General features: G+C 37.7%; 4 protein-coding genes across 13 annotated transcripts; 1 reads left to right on the top strand and 3 right to left on the bottom strand.

Annotated features, from left to right (window-relative positions):
* Window positions 1–421: 421 nt before the first annotated feature.
* On the bottom strand, window positions 422–6,112 carry LOC106741478 (protein smoothened-like). Of its 7 annotated transcripts, none has more exons than XM_014613555.1 (8): window positions 5,803–6,112; window positions 5,250–5,523; window positions 4,409–4,849; window positions 4,160–4,329; window positions 3,744–4,084; window positions 3,264–3,465; window positions 2,999–3,169; window positions 422–2,918 (listed from the first exon to the last, which is right to left on the bottom strand). In XM_014613555.1, the coding sequence occupies exons 1-8, from the start codon at window positions 5,934–5,936 to the stop codon at window positions 1,619–1,621; spliced, it is 3,033 nt and encodes a 1,010-aa protein (XP_014469041.1). In that variant the 5' UTR covers window positions 5,937–6,112; the 3' UTR covers window positions 422–1,618. The 7 variants fall into 7 exon arrangements, with proteins under 7 accessions (XP_014469041.1, XP_014469043.1, XP_014469044.1 ...); XM_014613557.1 differs by having other exon boundaries at window positions 422–2,894; XM_014613558.1 differs by having other exon boundaries at window positions 5,250–5,564; window positions 5,803–5,894.
* A 100-nt stretch (window positions 6,113–6,212) lies between these two features.
* On the bottom strand, window positions 6,213–8,398 carry LOC106741479 (ankyrin repeat domain-containing protein 54-like). 4 transcript variants are annotated; one of them, XM_014613564.1, is made up of 5 exons: window positions 8,161–8,398; window positions 7,910–8,073; window positions 7,752–7,833; window positions 7,409–7,604; window positions 6,213–7,313 (listed from the first exon to the last, which is right to left on the bottom strand). In XM_014613564.1, the coding sequence occupies exons 1-5, from the start codon at window positions 8,270–8,272 to the stop codon at window positions 6,884–6,886; spliced, it is 984 nt and encodes a 327-aa protein (XP_014469050.1). In that variant the 5' UTR covers window positions 8,273–8,398; the 3' UTR covers window positions 6,213–6,883. The 4 variants fall into 4 exon arrangements, with proteins under 4 accessions (XP_014469050.1, XP_014469051.1, XP_014469052.1 ...); XM_014613565.1 differs by having other exon boundaries at window positions 7,910–8,052; XM_014613566.1 differs by having other exon boundaries at window positions 7,910–7,984.
* A 2,406-nt stretch (window positions 8,399–10,804) lies between these two features.
* On the top strand, window positions 10,805–15,653 carry LOC106741462 (zinc finger CCCH domain-containing protein 3). The gene is made up of 7 exons (XM_014613530.1): window positions 10,805–11,034; window positions 11,743–12,605; window positions 12,677–12,765; window positions 12,912–13,074; window positions 13,175–13,333; window positions 13,486–13,681; window positions 13,960–15,653. The coding sequence occupies exons 2-7, from the start codon at window positions 11,791–11,793 to the stop codon at window positions 14,425–14,427; spliced, it is 1,890 nt and encodes a 629-aa protein (XP_014469016.1). The 5' UTR covers window positions 10,805–11,034; window positions 11,743–11,790; the 3' UTR covers window positions 14,428–15,653.
* Window positions 15,654–15,958: 305 nt separating this feature from the next.
* Window positions 15,959–17,746, bottom strand: LOC106741464 (LETM1 domain-containing protein 1). Its single transcript, XM_014613534.1, has 3 exons — window positions 16,699–17,746; window positions 16,466–16,615; window positions 15,959–16,332 (listed from the first exon to the last, which is right to left on the bottom strand). The coding sequence occupies exons 1-3, from the start codon at window positions 17,440–17,442 to the stop codon at window positions 16,153–16,155; spliced, it is 1,074 nt and encodes a 357-aa protein (XP_014469020.1). The 5' UTR covers window positions 17,443–17,746; the 3' UTR covers window positions 15,959–16,152.
* Window positions 17,747–17,758: the final 12 nt, after the last annotated feature.

The following is a 17,758-nucleotide window of genomic DNA, read 5'->3' as shown; positions in this document are numbered from 1 at the left end:
ACTATCTGACTATCTACTGCGCATGTTCGTAAATCATAGGTTCGCTTCGTCGTATTTTTTGCGTTCTGAAACATGTAAAAAAAACTGTTGTAACTATCCTGTGACCGAGTGTACAGTCAATGCATGCGCAGAAGAAAATCGAATCAATTTCATAGCACTGTCGCAACTGTATACAGTTAAATTGTGATATGCTTCTTTGTTTTGTTTTTAAGAAATAAGGACTCGTCTATACGGTTCTTTCTGCATTTCTCTTTCTTTTCCGCTATTATTAATAGCAAGAGAAGAATATTCATATTTTTTAATTATATTTCGATTAATTTTTTTCTTTAATATGTCACTTTTACATTTATATAATAACTCAATTGCAATCCAGATCGTAATGTGATCGCGATCTGAATTGATGTGTGTGGATAATCTTCAATCCCTAATCCGCAATCCCAATCTCCCATAGTCTGATATGGGCTTTAAGCAGTACGTATGTATATTTAAACAGATAATTTCCGTCTACCGGATTAGCCATTAATTTATTAGAGACTAAATTAATAACATAATTCTTAAGAGAATTATAAAAAAAACGTATTTTATTCAGCCGTTAAAAAAATACATGTATAAACAAGGTGCCATTGAGTGTTCGATACACTCTTAAGCCCATATCGGACTACGGATTAGGATTGAAATTGAATTGAAATTTAACCAATCAGAACAAAGTTTATTAAACTCAAGTTTGGTGAGTCGTGCTCTGCTTGGTTAAATTTCAGTCAAATCTTAATCCTAATCCGTAATCTGATACGGGCATTACGAACGTTCAACGATATCTACGGAATACCATAGTTTTGATTTCTCGACGGAAAGATAATATTTGCAGCACGATATATTTAAAACTATATTACCGTGGTCGCGTCGTATTATTTAGCACTCGAAGCGAGTTGCCAATGAGATATCGTACTGATTTCTGACTACTATATTTTAAGCGATAATAAAAATGTACAAAAAATATAGACACGCATTGTTACAACTGGTGCCCCTCGATATATTAGAATTTCGTTACCGCATCCCTATGTATACGAATCAAGTGATAGCCACTAAAAATCGTCATCACATAATCTCACTTTTTAATTCAGAACATTCTACAGCGATTGTAGTTCAGTGCAGTGATACACTGGCGAGGGACGTCCCTCTATTAACTACTAGTTACGTAAAGAGTGGCAGCGACAGAGTCTCTTCGTGCGGAAGGGCGATCACTGTTGCTGACTGAACCGAACCGTGTGAAGGAAGCTCATTTTTTCGCGCCTTAAATATCGACTCGACTCACTTCACTCTCCAAAGCCGCCTGAATTTTATAGAGCTTCGCTTGGCTACACAGATACGTCATGTATGTGTTAGCGTCGGCGCGCAGTCAAATAGGACGTCGGATGTCCTTCGACACTGTTGTAAGTAAGCGCCGCATTACGATAAAAACAAATAAAAACAAAATATATTCGTCTGTGTTTAGCCGCAATTGTCATTACTTCAATTAACAAACCTACAGTATATCATCTAGCACCTATCTCACTATATGCACATTTTCCAATATACACTTAAGGGAAAGAGAAAAAGAAAGAACGAATAGACTCAAATTTTACGTCACGAGGTTTTTGCTCTTCTTCAACTGAGGCGAGATTTGAGTCCCCTTGGAGCTGCAATGTCTACTGTTGATGATCTCATCGATGCTTTGCTTCAATTCCTCCATCTCCAGTATTTCGAGCGGCAGCGAGGTCTGCGTCGCTATTTCTCTAGCATTGCCCATTTGCCCGTCGCCTTGTGCCATCAGTCTGGTGAGCTCTGGACAGCACGAGGTGAGACTAGATGCCAAGTCGCCCGCAGCGGCTTTCCTGTACATCTCTTTCTTCTCGGTCTCGTTCTTCATCTTGATATCGCTGCTTTCCTGAAGCAAGTGTTTCAAGATCGTCTCGTCCTGCAGGACGTACTTGCTCCTGTGACTCTCCCAGTTCCTCCGATCGCTCTCGGAATTGTAGGTCTTGCAGTTCTTACTGTTGCTCTTGCTTTTGTTACGTCCGTGCACATCCTCCGGATTCAACATCTTCACTTCCTCCTCCGGCTGACTGTCCTCGCCGTCGCTATCCTGCTCGTCCCTCTCCGCATTGTCAACCTCTATGTCGATATCTACCGCGTCCTGATGTCTCTTCTCATCGTTGCTCAAATTCTCGTCGCTACTCGGGAACAAGAACGGCAACAGCATACCCGCATTCTTCATGTCGATGATCTTCGAGCCACGATCCTCGACAATCAGTGCTCGCTCGTCCAGCCCGGCGTTCCCTAGTCTTCTGCCCATATTGGGCATTTGAATCGGCACATGCCCACCGGTTGTCACCAGTTGGCTGTCTTGAGAGGTAGTGCTGTCTCTCCTCGAGTGCGGATCAATCTTCTTCTCCGATCTGGATTTACCAGATTTTCCAAAGTCTCTTCTATTCTTACCGCGGCGGCCATTAGGGCGACCGGCGACTTTTCGCGTGGTCTTCACTTGCGCAATCTGCACGGATATTTGTGAATCTAAAGAGTCGCGTCTAGACTCCATGGAGACACATCGGAAGCTATAACTGATCTCAGAGTCCACCGAATTTCGTCTATTGCTAGACACCGATCCGGTAGTGCTGCCGACCAATGCGCCTCTTCGAGTGACCAGCTTAGGCAGAGCGGCTGCCCAAGTGGAGCTGAAATCTTGCGAAGCTACAGAGTTGAGTTCGAAATTTAGCCCGACCGGATCCTCGTGTGTGTTGTGGAAACTTATGGACAGCCGTCCGGCGTTGTTGAACGTCTTTCGTTTCGCGAAGGCCTGCGCGATGACTTTGTGCTTCTTCAGTCTTATTGGCTCTTCAGTCTCGCAGTTGAAGGTTCTGCATACACAAAGAAGACGTGTCCTATTCAGAGTCTCGTTGATAGAGACGACTCGCGATTAGACACGACGTTACGAGAGTGTCCAACGTTTGACGAGATTTACCTCTTTAGGAATCTGGACCACGTGTCGACTGTCGAACTAGTCCAAACCCACGAAGACATAAGTATACCGGCGAAAAACGGCGCTAGCAGATGCAGCTGCATCTTTCCCGCGCTAGGCCTTTTCTCCATTTTGCACTCGGATTCGTCTGAATACTTGGTTGTTATCGCGCATCTGTTAAATGTGAGCAATGCGACATTTATAAGTTGTGCAAAAATGTATCTTACATATGTCCCGTATATCTGGGTATTGATACCACGGTTCTTACATCATATAATTTCTGAAACTTTGCCGCCACTGCCAAGAATGCATAAATTCATATATGTGACAATAAAACATCACACCGACCGCCGCCAAAGTAAATATGAAGAACAGCCCCATCCGAATGATGGTTTCCCGTATCTTCGCGCTTGCCCTCTCGGACATGACTTCTCGACTGCTTATTTTTAAGCTAATCAGCGTGAAGAGTCCTGAAACGTACGCGACAACATAGATTGAGAATGACCTTTTCATATGTCAGAGTAACTTAAAAATAATCGAACACTTTCAACATTCCATCAAAATCGAGATAGTAGAGTTAGCAAATTTCTGAAAGCAGTCAATTATATTTTCATTCTGTACAATATCGCAGATAAATACTCACGATTCACATTGATTCAGAAAGTATTGGAGAAAATGGAAAATTTATATCATTGCGATTATATACCGTACACTGAAAGAGACACACACGATAGAGAGTAATATCTACCTCTGGATAGAAAATAGCCTCCCACTAGTAAACCGACCAATACCGGTACCAGCACAAACGACACTCTCGCTGTATGGTTAACGTAACCCACGAAGCATATTCCGGTCACGCTGTTACCATCAATCTGGCCTGAGGTCATGATTGAAACCGTTAAGACGGTTGGCAAGCACCAGGCGATCAGATGAAAATAAGCGCCTTTTTTGTCTATACGGTCTTTTATTTTGCCGAGCGCTTGGAAACTCATGTGCCAGGCGTACGTCAATATGACGAACCACACCACAGCTGCTATTAGAGAATAATACACGAGAATGAAGGTTATGGTGCAATACTGAGTGTCCCCGCTGAAAATAGACATTTTACGAGATCACGTCAATACTGGGATAGGCGGGTAAAACACAGCGATTGTCAAGCCGTACCTTGGTTCGCTTATTCTCAGCGTACCGTCCTTGCGGCATACGATCACGTCCTTGCCGAAGGTAAATTGAGCCAACCAGCCGATGCAGGACACCATGAAGCAGCAGTTTATATAGAATATCACCAAGGCTGGATACTTGTTTGCGCTTCTCCAATCTATCAGAAATGTTATCTGGAATATATGCGATCGCAAACGATTACGCAATTGGAAATATATAGAATAGCCATATGCAGCTTTTAATGGCACTTACTATGGTAAATAAATTGAAAGCACAGCAGATGCCCGCGGCCCATGCGATAAATGAGTGTATCTGCTTGTGTTCGTCAGGTGTGTACATTGGGTCGTAACATTGTGTACCACAACCCTCCACTCCGTCGAAGATCGACAGGGAATTATCGGTGGGCACGAGGGGTTTCAAGCACTTGCCTGATATGTTAAATTTCAATTCTCTGATGTCGTTCTTGCACGAGCGTCGAAACAGTTCAGTGTCGTCACATTTCGCAAAGCTTGGCCATATCGTGTGATTGAGCAGCATCCTGCATGGCCCCAACACCATCTTACACATCTCGTGAGATGGCAATTCAACCATGTTGTTCATGCATTTCGGCATGAATATGGAGCACAAGAATGGTTGGACAACTGCCCAACACTTTGGCACATGTCTCAGGGCTTGTAACAAATGTAATCTTTCCTGAAAATTACAAGCAGAAGAGTACTCATCAATCTTGACAATTATAAAAGTTATACAATATAAAATTTCATATAATGGACAATAAAGCAACAGTATATTGTTAAGAAGCATGTTAATAATTTAGACAGACTTGCTTAATTATGCTCGATATAACAAAAATATCCTCTAAATATTATCCACACAGCTTAAATTCCCCATTTCATTGTAGTAAGTTAAGCATGTATATCCAGGTAAGCAGATGCAAAGGAAGACTGGGCTTATTCTTCGGAATATCTCACAATGCATGGTTTGCAACTTGAATATATTAGTATTCTTAGGAGTCATGTCATGTTTTATTGGAGAAAAAGACTGGAAAATGTTATTAAAATATAAAGAAAATATAAATAATAATCTTGCCTACCTCTATAATATTCTGAGTTATATGTTCCGGTATCAGATCCAACGTAGTATGGGTATATGGTAGTTTCATACCCATACAAGTGTTTTTGTGCAGAGAAATACATTTGGCAGGTCTGCGACAATTCATATCACCCGATGACATGTCTATGGGATACCTGTCCAGTAAATAACTAGAATCCTTGATTCTGTGTCGAGGTCCCAGTTCCATATCCTTTCCCGTATTATTCTCAGCTTCATTATTGATCATAAACCTGTGCTCCAGTTCCGAAACTGTCCTGTGAAGTAGCAAGCAGCAGAGAACCAGTACAAGTGTCATCTGCGAGTAGAAGGAGGGAAAAACAAATTCTTTTTATCTAAAAGTCAGTGGCAAAAGTAACTTAAATGAAAATGGTGAGCACCGTCTTTTCGAGAAAAAGTGTGGGAGTTGTCCTATTTTTTTCTTCGTAGATTCACGTAGATATGTTTCAGGTTTCAATTGAGAGATAACGAGTATCCCAAAACAAAGAGACCACGTGGAGCGTAATATAAACAATGAGACGCGACAAGACGCTTACTTTCGTGGGTTCGTGAGTTGACGTCGTTGTTCTCGCAGACAATCTCGTTCAACCACGAGGCAAGGTCTGCGTCTTGCTCGGACGGAGGTTCTCGCATCTTCTACGGTTGCCGGCGACAGTCGCACTCGCAGCATACAAAACCAGCCGGACCACACACACGTCGCTCTCCCTCGCGCCGGACCACCCACGACGCGCTTCCCTTGTAACTCGCCTTTCTGAAGTTTGAATGCATGCTATAATCAGCTACGCGCATTGCTCATCAGCAGCAGCACCGTCGTTCGCTGAAAGACCAGGCCCGAATTGCCGCGCGTGATTTATTCTTTTTTCATCACGAAAATAAATCCAAAAGGTCCGACCGAAGCGCCAGAATTCATAGGTGGTTTCACATGAGTGAAAGTATAGTCCACGGATCCCAGCGTAGTGTTTTATTCGCAACATCGTTTTATTTCTTACATTTCCTTCGAAGTACAATATGATCTCTTACTAGAATGGGATTGTGAATCGGCGAAGGATGGACTTATGTACAGCGCATAGAAAATTATTATAAAGACTATTTACACTTTTGTATACGATCGGAAAGTACGAATACTAAAAATAAGCGGGAAACTGATTTTATATAATATATGTATCCCAATATTTCGATAGTCCGACATTTTCGTATTAGAATTTTGTTTCTTCCATTCATATCGATACATTTGTATATATAACCTTTATATATAACCGATATATGTTGTATTGATCAATTTGAAAAACAACTCTTTGTTGCGACCAACTAGATTTCCGACGATTTGAACGACTCCCAACAAGATTCTTGGTTACAATAAGTAATAAGACGAATTGTTCATTGCAGAGTAACAACTAATTATCAACCAATTACCGATTAATTTTTCCGAAAGAGTTACAATACGCAAGACACGTAGAAGCGCATACATCAACACACACACATACACGTGATAAACGTGCGCGTATAATTTTTCGGAAATAGCTGCATGTTCTCATGGAAAAACTTTAGGACGCCACAACATCTACGAATCGTGTGTATAGTATATTATAGCAGCGAATATGCTATATCCAAAGACAATTAACTCGTTATATGAAGAGTTTCTATGTTGGCCAATAAATCTTTCACATCATCCTGCACCTGATCCGTAGTGTTGGATAAAGAGAGACGCGAGCAGAAGTCGCTCAGTGATTCCATATCGCTGAAATTTTTATGCTTGAGAAAGTATGCCATCAGCATTTGGACTATACTGCGCATTTCCTTCTTGACCTCCGTCAGATTTTTGTGGTGGCAATTCAACAACATCTTTAATTTTGCCTGCGCCAAATGTAGCGGATTGTAGCCGTGTCTGTCTATCAAGCTGACATCGGTGCCGGCTGACAAAAGCAGCGTCACTACTGTCAACTTGCTGGTAACCGCGGCTAGATGTAACGGAGTGTTACCTACGCCGTCACGTTGATTTGGGTCTGCACCATATTTCAATAACAACTGTACCATTTCTGTATAACCCCTATTTGCAGAAAATGTAAATCTTTAATGTAAACGTTGAAAAGAAAAGCCTGCCACCACTGTATTTACCATAATTGTGTGGATGCTCCATATTACCTGCAAGCTGCATGATGAAGTGGAGTACGACCTTGTGAGTCATGGTTGTTGGGCGACACATCATTGTTCAAGAGTGTCCTCACTAGGTCAATGTTATTTGTGGCAGCTGCCACACGCATCTTTCGTTCATGCAGTATCTTTCGCACATACGTCAAGTCATCATTCCTACGTTGTCTCAACTTGCGACAAGCAGCTCCTGAGTTAATATATATGACTTTACTATATTGCTGTTTAAGACTTTTATAAAAGAATATATACTTTATCAAACCTGATGCTTTATATAATCGCAATTTTCATCAAGGTACTATGTTTGGCATACTTTCCACTTGCATAAAATACTTACTATCATTCCACAATAACCTTGTAGATTTTGGTTCACTTTCAATCGCTTCTTTGAATTTGGATCGAGCATCTATTTTTATTAACTAAAATAATGGCAACGTTGTTTCTTTCTTCCCAGAACTCTTAGAATTACTTGACATACTCTTAATTGTTATTTACCCGATCTAAGCGATATAATTTTGAGTCGGATGGTAATCGGTTTTCCAACGGGGTCACCAACGGAACACGACTTTCCTGTTCGAAGTTATAATCTCCCATGAAAGAACACAATGCTGGGTTGAATGAGCAGTACGGTGTGTAACCTATGCCGATAGGCTTATGATCTGGATGAGGTTTAAAATCGTCGTTCATACTGCTCCTCACACGTGCATATAACAGAGATGGGTGTAAAGCCGTCCTTTTAATCTTACCAGCGGCAGGACCGGCGAGGGTAAAGGGCGATTCTTTCTGGCCGTCATGTTGAACGATCGAACTATCGTTCGACTCGTTCCCGGTTTCCACTCCCGAATCCACCGATGTCATATTTACATCAGACGCAACACATGCAACAGCAAAACGTAGTTATGCTCTGCGTACTCGAACTCGATCACATCTGATTCTGCTGGATTACAGATTGGAAATTTATATGCATATGCATAACCATTTTCTTCTTTCGACAGATGGCTCTAGAAGTTCGATTAAAGGCCTATTTCCAACGCCATTTAACAAGTTAGGCTGCGTTCGTCAATATTACAACTGCGTTCAGAAACCCTACTTCGACGGGTAGAGTAGAATTTAATCAATCAATATAAAGAAATCGTTGTTTTTTTGTCCTGATTGCTCAATTAAATGTTATCTTACCAGTCGAGTGGAGCTTTGAAACACAGCCACTGAGAGTAGACTTATTGTTTCTATATGGCATCATTCTATCTTTGTCGTTCATTGAATGCAGAACAAAGACAAAATGATGTTTGTGTCGACATGTTTCACCAAATAAAAAGCACCAATAATCCCTTGTAGTCAACTTATTCTCTCGATCGACACGGCGGAAGAAAGGACGTTCCCGCAATGAATCTGCAACGAGGTTACGTCGCAAGTAATCAATTTATCGAATGATCGAATAGAACAACCTTCCTTTAACTTAAGATATCCTTTCCGGTGAACTCCCTATATTTAAAACACGCCGCGCGAGTTGTAAAAATCAGGCCAGACGAACCTACTTACCTGGCGCGATTTTTGCACCGGACTGCTGATTTCGGCCTCTTAGGGCTTGTTCAAGTGAACTATGAGGACCCGGCGATTCCGGATTATGCGAGTGAGAACTGTGAAAATATTAATAGTACTAATAGTAAAGAATATCTATCAATTCCGCTGAGCATTGAATTTCCGAATTTGCCGCCTTCCGATGTACCTGAACGGGATCCTCATCCTTGGTATATAGCATCGGTATCTAGTAATCAGTTATTGAAAAAAAATATATATATATATATATCCAGCCAATAAAATGAGCCATACAGCATCTGAAGATAAATTTAAGACTTTTTGATATAAAATTTGACTATGAATACCGGACGAAGACATTTATTGTTTCTGCCCACAGAACGCGGCTATGCTTGCCGCGCGGCGGAAGTTCGCGCGGTAGCCAATAAACTTCTAGTTTTTACCGAAAAACGACATGTTGATTGGCTACCGCACGAATTTATGCCGCGCGGCAAGCGTTGCCGCGTCCTGTAGACAGAAGCCATTACCCCCGATCCATTAATTTCGGTTAATCTAATCGACCGATTAACTCAAAGGAATTGTCTAATAGCATTGTCCAATTAGCTAACTGATCCATGTGATTGGCCAATTCCAGTTGAGTTAATGCCCTAGATCAGAACCTGCCCTAGGTCAACTGAACTTGATGGAATCGGGAGTTGGAGGATTCAAGCAGAGGATTATTAAAGAAAACGACACGTGATGTGAAGTCTCGAGGGAAAAACCGAGAATATGAATTTGAAGCGCATCGATGTCAACTGCCTCTAGGAAGTAATTGAGAACCAATCTATAACACTGGAACATTTGCCTACAAACCTGATGCTGACGGAAATACTCAACAAAATACTTCCAAAAGCAAAACACAAGTTGCGCGTTCGCGAACTTGGACTAAACAATTCTGATGACAAAGAACGTTAAAATTGAGAAAGAATGATGGGGATTTAATTTTTATTTCAGTCTGCCGCCCTTTTGTTTTTTTGTTCTTCACACTATGCTTGTGATTGTTTTTGTTTTTTTTTGTTCTTCACAACTACGCTTGTGATTTACGATATCGATACAACGTCGTCTTTCGTCTTGACCCGTTGGATCCTTCAGACACATTCATTTTGCCACAGTTATTGTCGGCTGTATATCACAACTGTATGTAGTTGATCTGTGCCCTGTGCGTAACTAATGAGCTGTAATGTTTAGTATATCTGTTGGAACGTTCTAAGAGAATAGAAAGATATCATTGGTTATATGTGATACACTGCTGCCATTTTACGTTTCATGGGAATTAAGTTCAATTCCGTGTAACAGAAAACGCGGAACGCTTCTGATTGGTTACCTGATACAAGTTACGCGAAAAATATCAGTGCATGGGTGTGTATCCCAAAATGATATTAAGCCCGTATTAGACTACGGATGAGAAATTGAAATTAAATTGAAACTGACCAATCAATGCAAAGTTCACTAAATTTCACTAAATTTGAATTCAATTAACTTTGCATTGATTGACCAAATTTAATTCAATCACAATCTCCAATCCATAGTCTGATACGGAATTCAATTCAATCGCAATCCTCAATCCATAGTCTGATACGGGCTTTAGGAATGTTTCATTAGGCCGCCTGAACCACTATTGAGAGAGAGAGAGAGAGAGAGAGAGAGAGAGTATGAAAGAGACAGAGAGAGAGAGTTGCGTTCAGCAGAGTAAGCAGCTTCGCAACTATTATAAAATTCGTAAATCTGATTGGTGTATGCTCTTAATTTTGATTGAATCTAGGAATATACACCAATCAGATTCACGAATTTTACAACAGTTGCAAAGCTGCTTTCTTTTCTAAACATATATTAAATTTTTGATCGTGTGATGTTTAACGAATATTTTTTTGAGAAGATCGTAATCACAATAACTTACTGCCGTAGGAGCTGACTTATTATAAATTCATTATTCAGACCATTAGTTTCAATTTCTTAGGAAACCCTTGGCCTCGACACTGCTACCATATTTGATAATGACGTCAGGCAAAAGTTCGAGTGTACTCTTGTAGCATACGTTCCAACAGGTTAGTTTAACCTTTTTAATGTTTTTCAATGTTTTTAACGTATATTTGGGTTTTGGAAAAGCCGACTACTAATAATTGTAAAATTTACTTTCCCTGAAGTCGATGTTAGTAGAAGAAGTGTTTCTTTTTGATTCGTAGATAGAATCTTAACTATTATGAAATTATTATAAGGTCATATTCATCTGTTATGTTCTTTGTTCTTTTTAGTGGCTCGGAACATGTCTAAACTCTATACATCTATTTATTATTAGTAAAAAACAATCAAACTAAGTAGTATCTTAAATTAAAAAGAAAGACTTTGCAAATAAAAAACTTGGAAGACTATCTCAATCTTAAGACTTGAGATTCCTCATTAATGATAATTTCCTACACGTTTTCTCAGTTTATACTGTAGAAATATTATATATATATATATATATATATATATGTGTATGTATAAATACATATATACTGAGAGAGAAAGATTAATTTGTTATAAGATTATTGATATAGGAAGCAGTTTTAAAAGGTCTCTCTGTTTTATAGACTAGAGTCAAAAATTTTAAAACTAAGATGAAATTTTCAGAAACTTTAATTTCTCGATTTACAAATCTTTTTTAGTCAAAGTTTTTTCTCAGTTCAAATTCATATTTGCTCCAAAATATATAGATATTTTTCTGTTAACAGATTAAGCTACTTTATTAGATTAAATGTTTTGTATAATTGTAGGACTGGCAAAACTAACAAGAGACACGTCCAATTTTATAAACTACCGAGATGAATAGTCCAAGTAGAAACTACAAGTATGTCAAGCCCAAAACTGACGGAAATTTAGTACCTGGATCTTCTTCGAATTCTAAAATATTTCTTAAAACGTCAATTGAAAGTACACATGTAGAACCCCAGTCATTTACTGCAAATGTTTATATTAACCCAAATTTTAAGCTGCAAAACCCAGCGATGCATATCAATCCAAAGATTTGTGCTAAGCCTTTGATACATGTTAATCCAAAAATGGTCCATGATATTGCTAATTCAAATCAAAACTTACAAAATAATATAATGGGTACAATGAAAAAAAATGTCGATAATAATATTACACAAAGAAACATCAAAAGATCTATATACGTTAATCCAACATTATTAAAGGATTTGTCCTCTTCTGATCATAATTCTAATGAGGTACATAGAAGAGAGTTACCTACTTGCTCAAAGATATCTGTTAAAAGTACGTGCGATAAAAGAGTCACTCCAAAGAAAATTGCTTGCGACTCGAGCGTTGTGCTCCTGTCACACAGAAAGCTTGTTAGAGTAACTGGTACTACAAATAACTTGTCAGGAACTTCCACAATATCCCAATGCAGGTTACGAGAACCTATAAACTTCACAGAGAAAAAGTCTGGTAATATCACACAAAAAATCGTGAAAGTTCCATCATTAATGAATAATAAGTTGCAACGTATAGACATGAGGTACAATGTACCAAAAGTAGGTATTGTTAAATCTAAAGTAACCAAATATAAAATAGATAGAACCATATTACATGCATCGAAGATTAAAGGAGGTCAGAGCCCTCTTAAAAGAAAAGTTGTGTAAGTATGATTTGTGAGAAAATTGTTATATACGTTATATGAATCGCAATCAATAAATATTTGTATTAAAGAAACAACACAGTAGGATTGGTTACTATCGGTGGCATCGTATATAGATCTTCCAAAAATAGATTAATCCGAAGAAGCTGTCTGTTGAAACGTATGTCTATTATCGCACTATCTCAGATTTAATTTTATTATTTTCTCAACATATTATTATGTATTCTTTATATTGTTATATAAGAGTAATGTAACTCTTTTTTATATGTACATATTTATATTATATATAAATATATGGAAATTTAGGAAAACGATCGACAAATGGAAACAATGATAAACTTATCACTGCTAAAAAATCACGGAATAATAAGGAAACTTTGAATTGTACATCAGAAACAAACAATACTCTTGGTAAAATACGACGTGCTTCCAATGTATTCCCTAAGACTACTCACAAAAATAATATTAGGTAAATATTATATTTTGATTTTGGACAACATAACTGGTCCCTGGACTGGTACATTGTAAGAAATTCCATGTAACGCACCAATTGATTTTTCTTCCGTCAGTAACAAAGTGAAGCAAAGAAGTATACAGATTCTACGAAATAAAATGCGCAAGAATAATCAGCCTTGTTTGATTTTTCAACGCTTTGGATATTGTCAAAACTACACAAATGGATTATGTCCCAAACAACACGATAAAAAACAAGTGTCAATTTGCAAAAAGTGAGTATGTGATGTTCGTACTTAATAATTAAGAACGTGACTTCAATATATATACTGCTATATATTCGTACTTTAATTATTTTATAATAGGACACAGAAATGACAAACGTTCTTTACAATTTAGAGGAAATTTAATCCTCCCCCATCTCTAGATTTTTACAGGGAAAATGTCTCTTAGACAAGTGCCCACTATCGCACGACGTCGGACCTGAGAAAATGCCTACATGCAAGTACTTCCTCGATGGTTGCTGTATAAGAGACACCTGTCCATACCTTCACGTTAAAGTATCTGCAAATACTTCAATCTGCATAGACTTCTTACAGGGATATTGTGCCAAAGGAAACGAGGTAACACGTTCACTTTATTTCAGTTGAAATCCGTCAAGTATTTCCGAGTTTTGATTGTCGTTTCACTAATTGCTTTTTTTTGTCGTTTTTGTATTACTTTTGAATTACAGGTATATTATTTATCAATTATATTATGCCCGCTGTATAATATTTTATATATTTTTTAATATTTATTTTTTGTTCTTAACATAATTATATATATTTGATACTCTGTTGTATGTTTTTTTATATTTTTTAATGAACATTTATATTAGTATCGGTTTATTTCTTAAAAACAGTGCCAGCGACGTCACGAATATCTGTGTCCTGAATTCGATAAGACGGGGAACTGTAGTAAAGGTAAGTACTGCGTTTATCCTCATAAATCGCATTCATCTAGTATCGAGGAAAACACTAAGTATTTGAGTAAAAAAGTGCGCGTTGTAAAAAAGTATCAAGCCACATCCGCTAAAGTCGATACCGAGACTTCAAATCTGGAATGTAGATTAAGATATTACGAAACAACTGATAATTCTACTGATTCACTTGAAAAGAAGAAAGAAAATATTTTAAAGAAACTGCAAATTATGAAAGCTACCTTAAGTTCCAACGTTCCAACTGCTGACCTTACGGGTCAGATGCAAATTAATAAGACGGACAAGTCCTTGGTCAAAGAAGACGAAAGTAAATCGATAACAAGTGTTACGAGTAATACTAAAAAGCGAGCGCCCATTGGCTCGTTACCCGCTTATATCCCTATTAATTAATGTTCATGTAATTTTAGAATGTACAATTAAAATTTCGAACTCAAAATTATAGAAATTTAAAATCAACGTGATATCTTAACGAAAATATATGTAATTATGTTTGAAGGTTTTAAATTTTAAAGATACTTGTTACATATTCTCAACAATTTTTCATACGATACATTTAAATAGGCAAAATTATGCCCGTTGGTCTATATTTAGTTAATAATATACGTTTACACAATTAATATGTATATATACGAAAATTTAATAATGAAAATATAATGTGTGATATATAAATATGAATGCATAAAAATTAGATAATTTGTTAGTCTACACAGTGCTGATAAATACCTTTTTATCGACAAAATAGGGCTATCAACTGTGATAATTATTACACGCGATATATTATGTTAAAATTCTTCTAATTATCTGTCATTACACAAGCATTTACTTACAACTTATTTTTAACTCGACTTACTTTTTTATATAGCATAATTTGCGAGAATATTGGACGAAGTAATAATAACACGCGTCACTTTATAACGTAGAATATAAATACAATCCATATAACCTGAATTTAATATTATCATAAAAGATATTTTTAAGATTTTTTATACTCATTATGTATATCTCTATGTATATTGTATAATTACACTGACTTTTTTTATTAACTTAGAATGAGAGCAATCTTTCCTTCCAAGATTTAGAAATGTACAACTAAATACATACGTTAGTCGCTTATGGAACGTCTCATTTTGTCGGAAGCAATTTTTAGCTATGATTTAATTTCTTATCTGCTTTGATCATTGGACAACTGGACTGGTAATAACATTGGTTAAACAACTCAATTGGTCAGATCAATGAGATATATAATTAATCCTTACACATTTTCTTCAAATATAAAAAATATATATTTTCTTTCTTCTTTTGCATATGCACATAAATTTGAACATTGTATTATATCATCCAATTGTATCGTGTACAAAAAGCTAAAATTATATTTTATACAATGTTACATATGTATGTACATAATATGCGATATTTACATATAAATAAGAAATGGTTGTATTTGACGTATATATTTCAATAAATGTTTAAATAAATAAAAATGTCCTTATTTCTTTGGTGCCATGTTTTGAACAAAGGAGCACTTCTGTGTGTTACTTTTGCAGAATTAATAACAAAAATTATAGAATTTTCGTTGGTATAAAAATTAAAAAAGCTCGAAGAGTTATGTCTTTATATTTTATATATATGTATGTGTATACGTTAAATTTCTCATATAAAGTATAACAATATATATAGAGAGACAAATTTTACACACATACACTCTCACTAGAAATTATTGTAATCGTGTTACAGAATTCTACTTGCGATATATTTATCGAAGCTATATCAGAAATAAATACAAGATATTTATTTGCAAAATTTAAATACACATCGCTTATATGTACTTAAATGAATTAAATGAATTAATGATTTAGTAAACAATATTAATAATATAGAAGAGATCGAACAAAGAAGTGAATGTTAAAATGACTAGAAATACTAAAACATCTACTTGTGAAATTTATTAAAATAAAATATTAGACATTCTGCAAAAAGGAAGAATCTTTTCGTTAACTTCTCAGTCGACAGTTTCTTTGACCAATTTTCTTAGAACACGCAAGATGTGCCAAGATCAACGAAATTGATGAAAACTCTTTTGCGCCGAAGATTAGTCTTTCTTTTCTTCCCTTTTCCTTAATTATATATAAGAATCCAATTCGTTGAATGATTATAAGCTAGTAAAATTGGACTATGTAATAACAAAGATATATTCTTCTGATTAGTGGATGCTGATACCGTTAACCATTGTTCAAGCCAACTTCTCATACTTTCCATGGACATATTTGCAGGATTCACACCTCTAAAAGATAATGCCTGAAAGGTACATTATAGTAATGAAATAATATATTAGTATATACAATAGATACTATATATGAAACAAGATTTATTTGGAAGTTAAGAAAAAAGAAATCCACAGTATTCTGTATATCTGACAAAAAGTATCTACCCATCGCAATGCATCGTTAGACATTGCCTTTACTCCTCCCTCTCGTACTATAGCACGATCCATTCGCAATATTAGCAAACCTCTCTCCAATAGCCTTTTCCTTTTGAAGGGTCTCCAAGAGCACATCCCGTGTATCGCTAACAACTCTTTCTAGAAGATATTTTATAACGTCTTTAGAGAAGCATATAGACTCACATATTCAAAGATAACGAGAAGAAAACTTATCGGCTCACCATATGTTTCCTCTTCAGAGTATCCAAAGAATACGGCGGACCAGAGAAGAGTACGGAGCAGGCTATGATATTGTCGGTCGTTGGATGCGTGCCGCTGCCCAAACAAGCAATAGTGTCACGCCACTTTATCCTGAGCGTTTGGTCACCGATGGTCTTAAGTTCCGCCTGCATGCACCTGAACAGCGGCCTGTTGTGCTTCAATCTCTTCTTGTGATCGTGCAGCATGAAGTCGAGCTTCTGCTGCAGCGTCCAGAAATGTGACGTCAGTAGGTAGCGCGGGAAGTAAAGGGCTAAGGGGAAAATAATGTAATTCGTAAAGGGTATGGCCGACAGCAGAAACAACGGCGACAGTTTCCTCAGGTCTCTCGGTATCGTGTGCATCAACTGTAGCTCCTCTCTCGTCAAGCTGTTCGTGCCGTTGTTCAACCCTTGCTTCTTTATCGCGGTGACGAACCTTTTCAAATCCGCGTACACGTCCCTGCTACCGACGCTGAACACACGGTACACCTGCATCGTGCGCGGAAACTTCCGCTCCAGCGTGTTCTCGTAATTCTTGATGTAATCAATGTATCTGCCGAACCAGTATTTCTTCAGGTTAGTCACTTTGCCAGTCTTCTGCTTGTCCAGTCCCTTCTCGGTCTTCAAGAAATCCTGCTGCATCGGTGCGCTTTTCGTCATCGGACGCTCCCACCCTGCGCTTATACCCTCTCGCACGAGTGTCCTGCATATTGTTTTATACATCATCAAGTGTCCTCCAGCGACGATTAGAACTAGACGGGATATGCTGGTCTCGGAGGAGTCCTCTCTTCCGATTAAGGATCCGGATCTTGGCGATTCTTGGCGGATACTATACGTAAACAAACGTGGTACCTTCGATATGTTCTAATACATTCTAATCTCACACATCAACTAATCCCTCGTGCTGACCCGGCGTGTATAGTCAATTGTAACCGATCGAAGCGGCGTCACATGACTGAGACCGTACACAACAATCACACGCCGAGGAGCTAATAAAAGACTGATAATTCCTGGCTGATTTCCACAACTATAAGTAGACCCG

The sequence above is a fragment of the Dinoponera quadriceps genome, unplaced genomic scaffold (genome assembly GCF_001313825.1).
Source record: "Dinoponera quadriceps isolate SergipeBrazil2010 unplaced genomic scaffold, ASM131382v1 scaffold405, whole genome shotgun sequence".
Classification (NCBI taxonomy): Eukaryota; Metazoa; Arthropoda; class Insecta; order Hymenoptera; family Formicidae; genus Dinoponera; species Dinoponera quadriceps.
The sequence above is the reverse complement of the archived record's forward strand: the minus strand, read 5'-3'. Positions and strand labels throughout refer to the sequence as shown.

Excerpts from the sequence above, each read along its gene's own strand:
- LOC106741478 (XM_014613555.1), bottom strand. The coding sequence starts at position 5,936 with ATGCTGCGAGTGCGACTGTCGCCGGCAACCGTAGAAGATGCGAGAACC. Across the intron at positions 5,524-5,802 it reads CAACTCACGAACCCACGAAA|GACAGTTTCGGAACTGGAGC; the intron begins GTAAGCGTCTTG and ends GCTACTTCACAG. Across the intron at positions 4,330-4,408 it reads CTTTCAATTTATTTACCATA|ATAACATTTCTGATAGATTG; the intron begins GTAAGTGCCATT and ends CATATATTCCAG.
- LOC106741464 (XM_014613534.1), bottom strand. The coding sequence starts at position 17,442 with ATGATGTATAAAACAATATGCAGGACACTCGTGCGAGAGGGTATAAGC. Across the intron at positions 16,616-16,698 it reads CTCTGAAGAGGAAACATATG|AAAGAGTTGTTAGCGATACA; the intron begins GTGAGCCGATAA and ends AATATCTTCTAG. Across the intron at positions 16,333-16,465 it reads CTAACGATGCATTGCGATGG|GCATTATCTTTTAGAGGTGT; the intron begins GTAGATACTTTT and ends TGTACCTTTCAG.
- LOC106741479 (XM_014613563.1), bottom strand. The coding sequence starts at position 8,272 with ATGACATCGGTGGATTCGGGAGTGGAAACCGGGAACGAGTCGAACGAT. Across the intron at positions 7,834-7,909 it reads AATTATATCGCTTAGATCGG|TTAATAAAAATAGATGCTCG; the intron begins GTAAATAACAAT and ends CCATTATTTTAG. Across the intron at positions 7,314-7,408 it reads CTTCATCATGCAGCTTGCAG|GGGTTATACAGAAATGGTAC; the intron begins GTAATATGGAGC and ends TTCTGCAAATAG.
- LOC106741462 (XM_014613530.1), top strand. The coding sequence starts at position 11,791 with ATGAATAGTCCAAGTAGAAACTACAAGTATGTCAAGCCCAAAACTGAC. Across the intron at positions 12,766-12,911 it reads AAGAAGCTGTCTGTTGAAAC|GAAAACGATCGACAAATGGA; the intron begins GTATGTCTATTA and ends ATGGAAATTTAG. Across the intron at positions 13,075-13,174 it reads ACTCACAAAAATAATATTAG|TAACAAAGTGAAGCAAAGAA; the intron begins GTAAATATTATA and ends TTCTTCCGTCAG.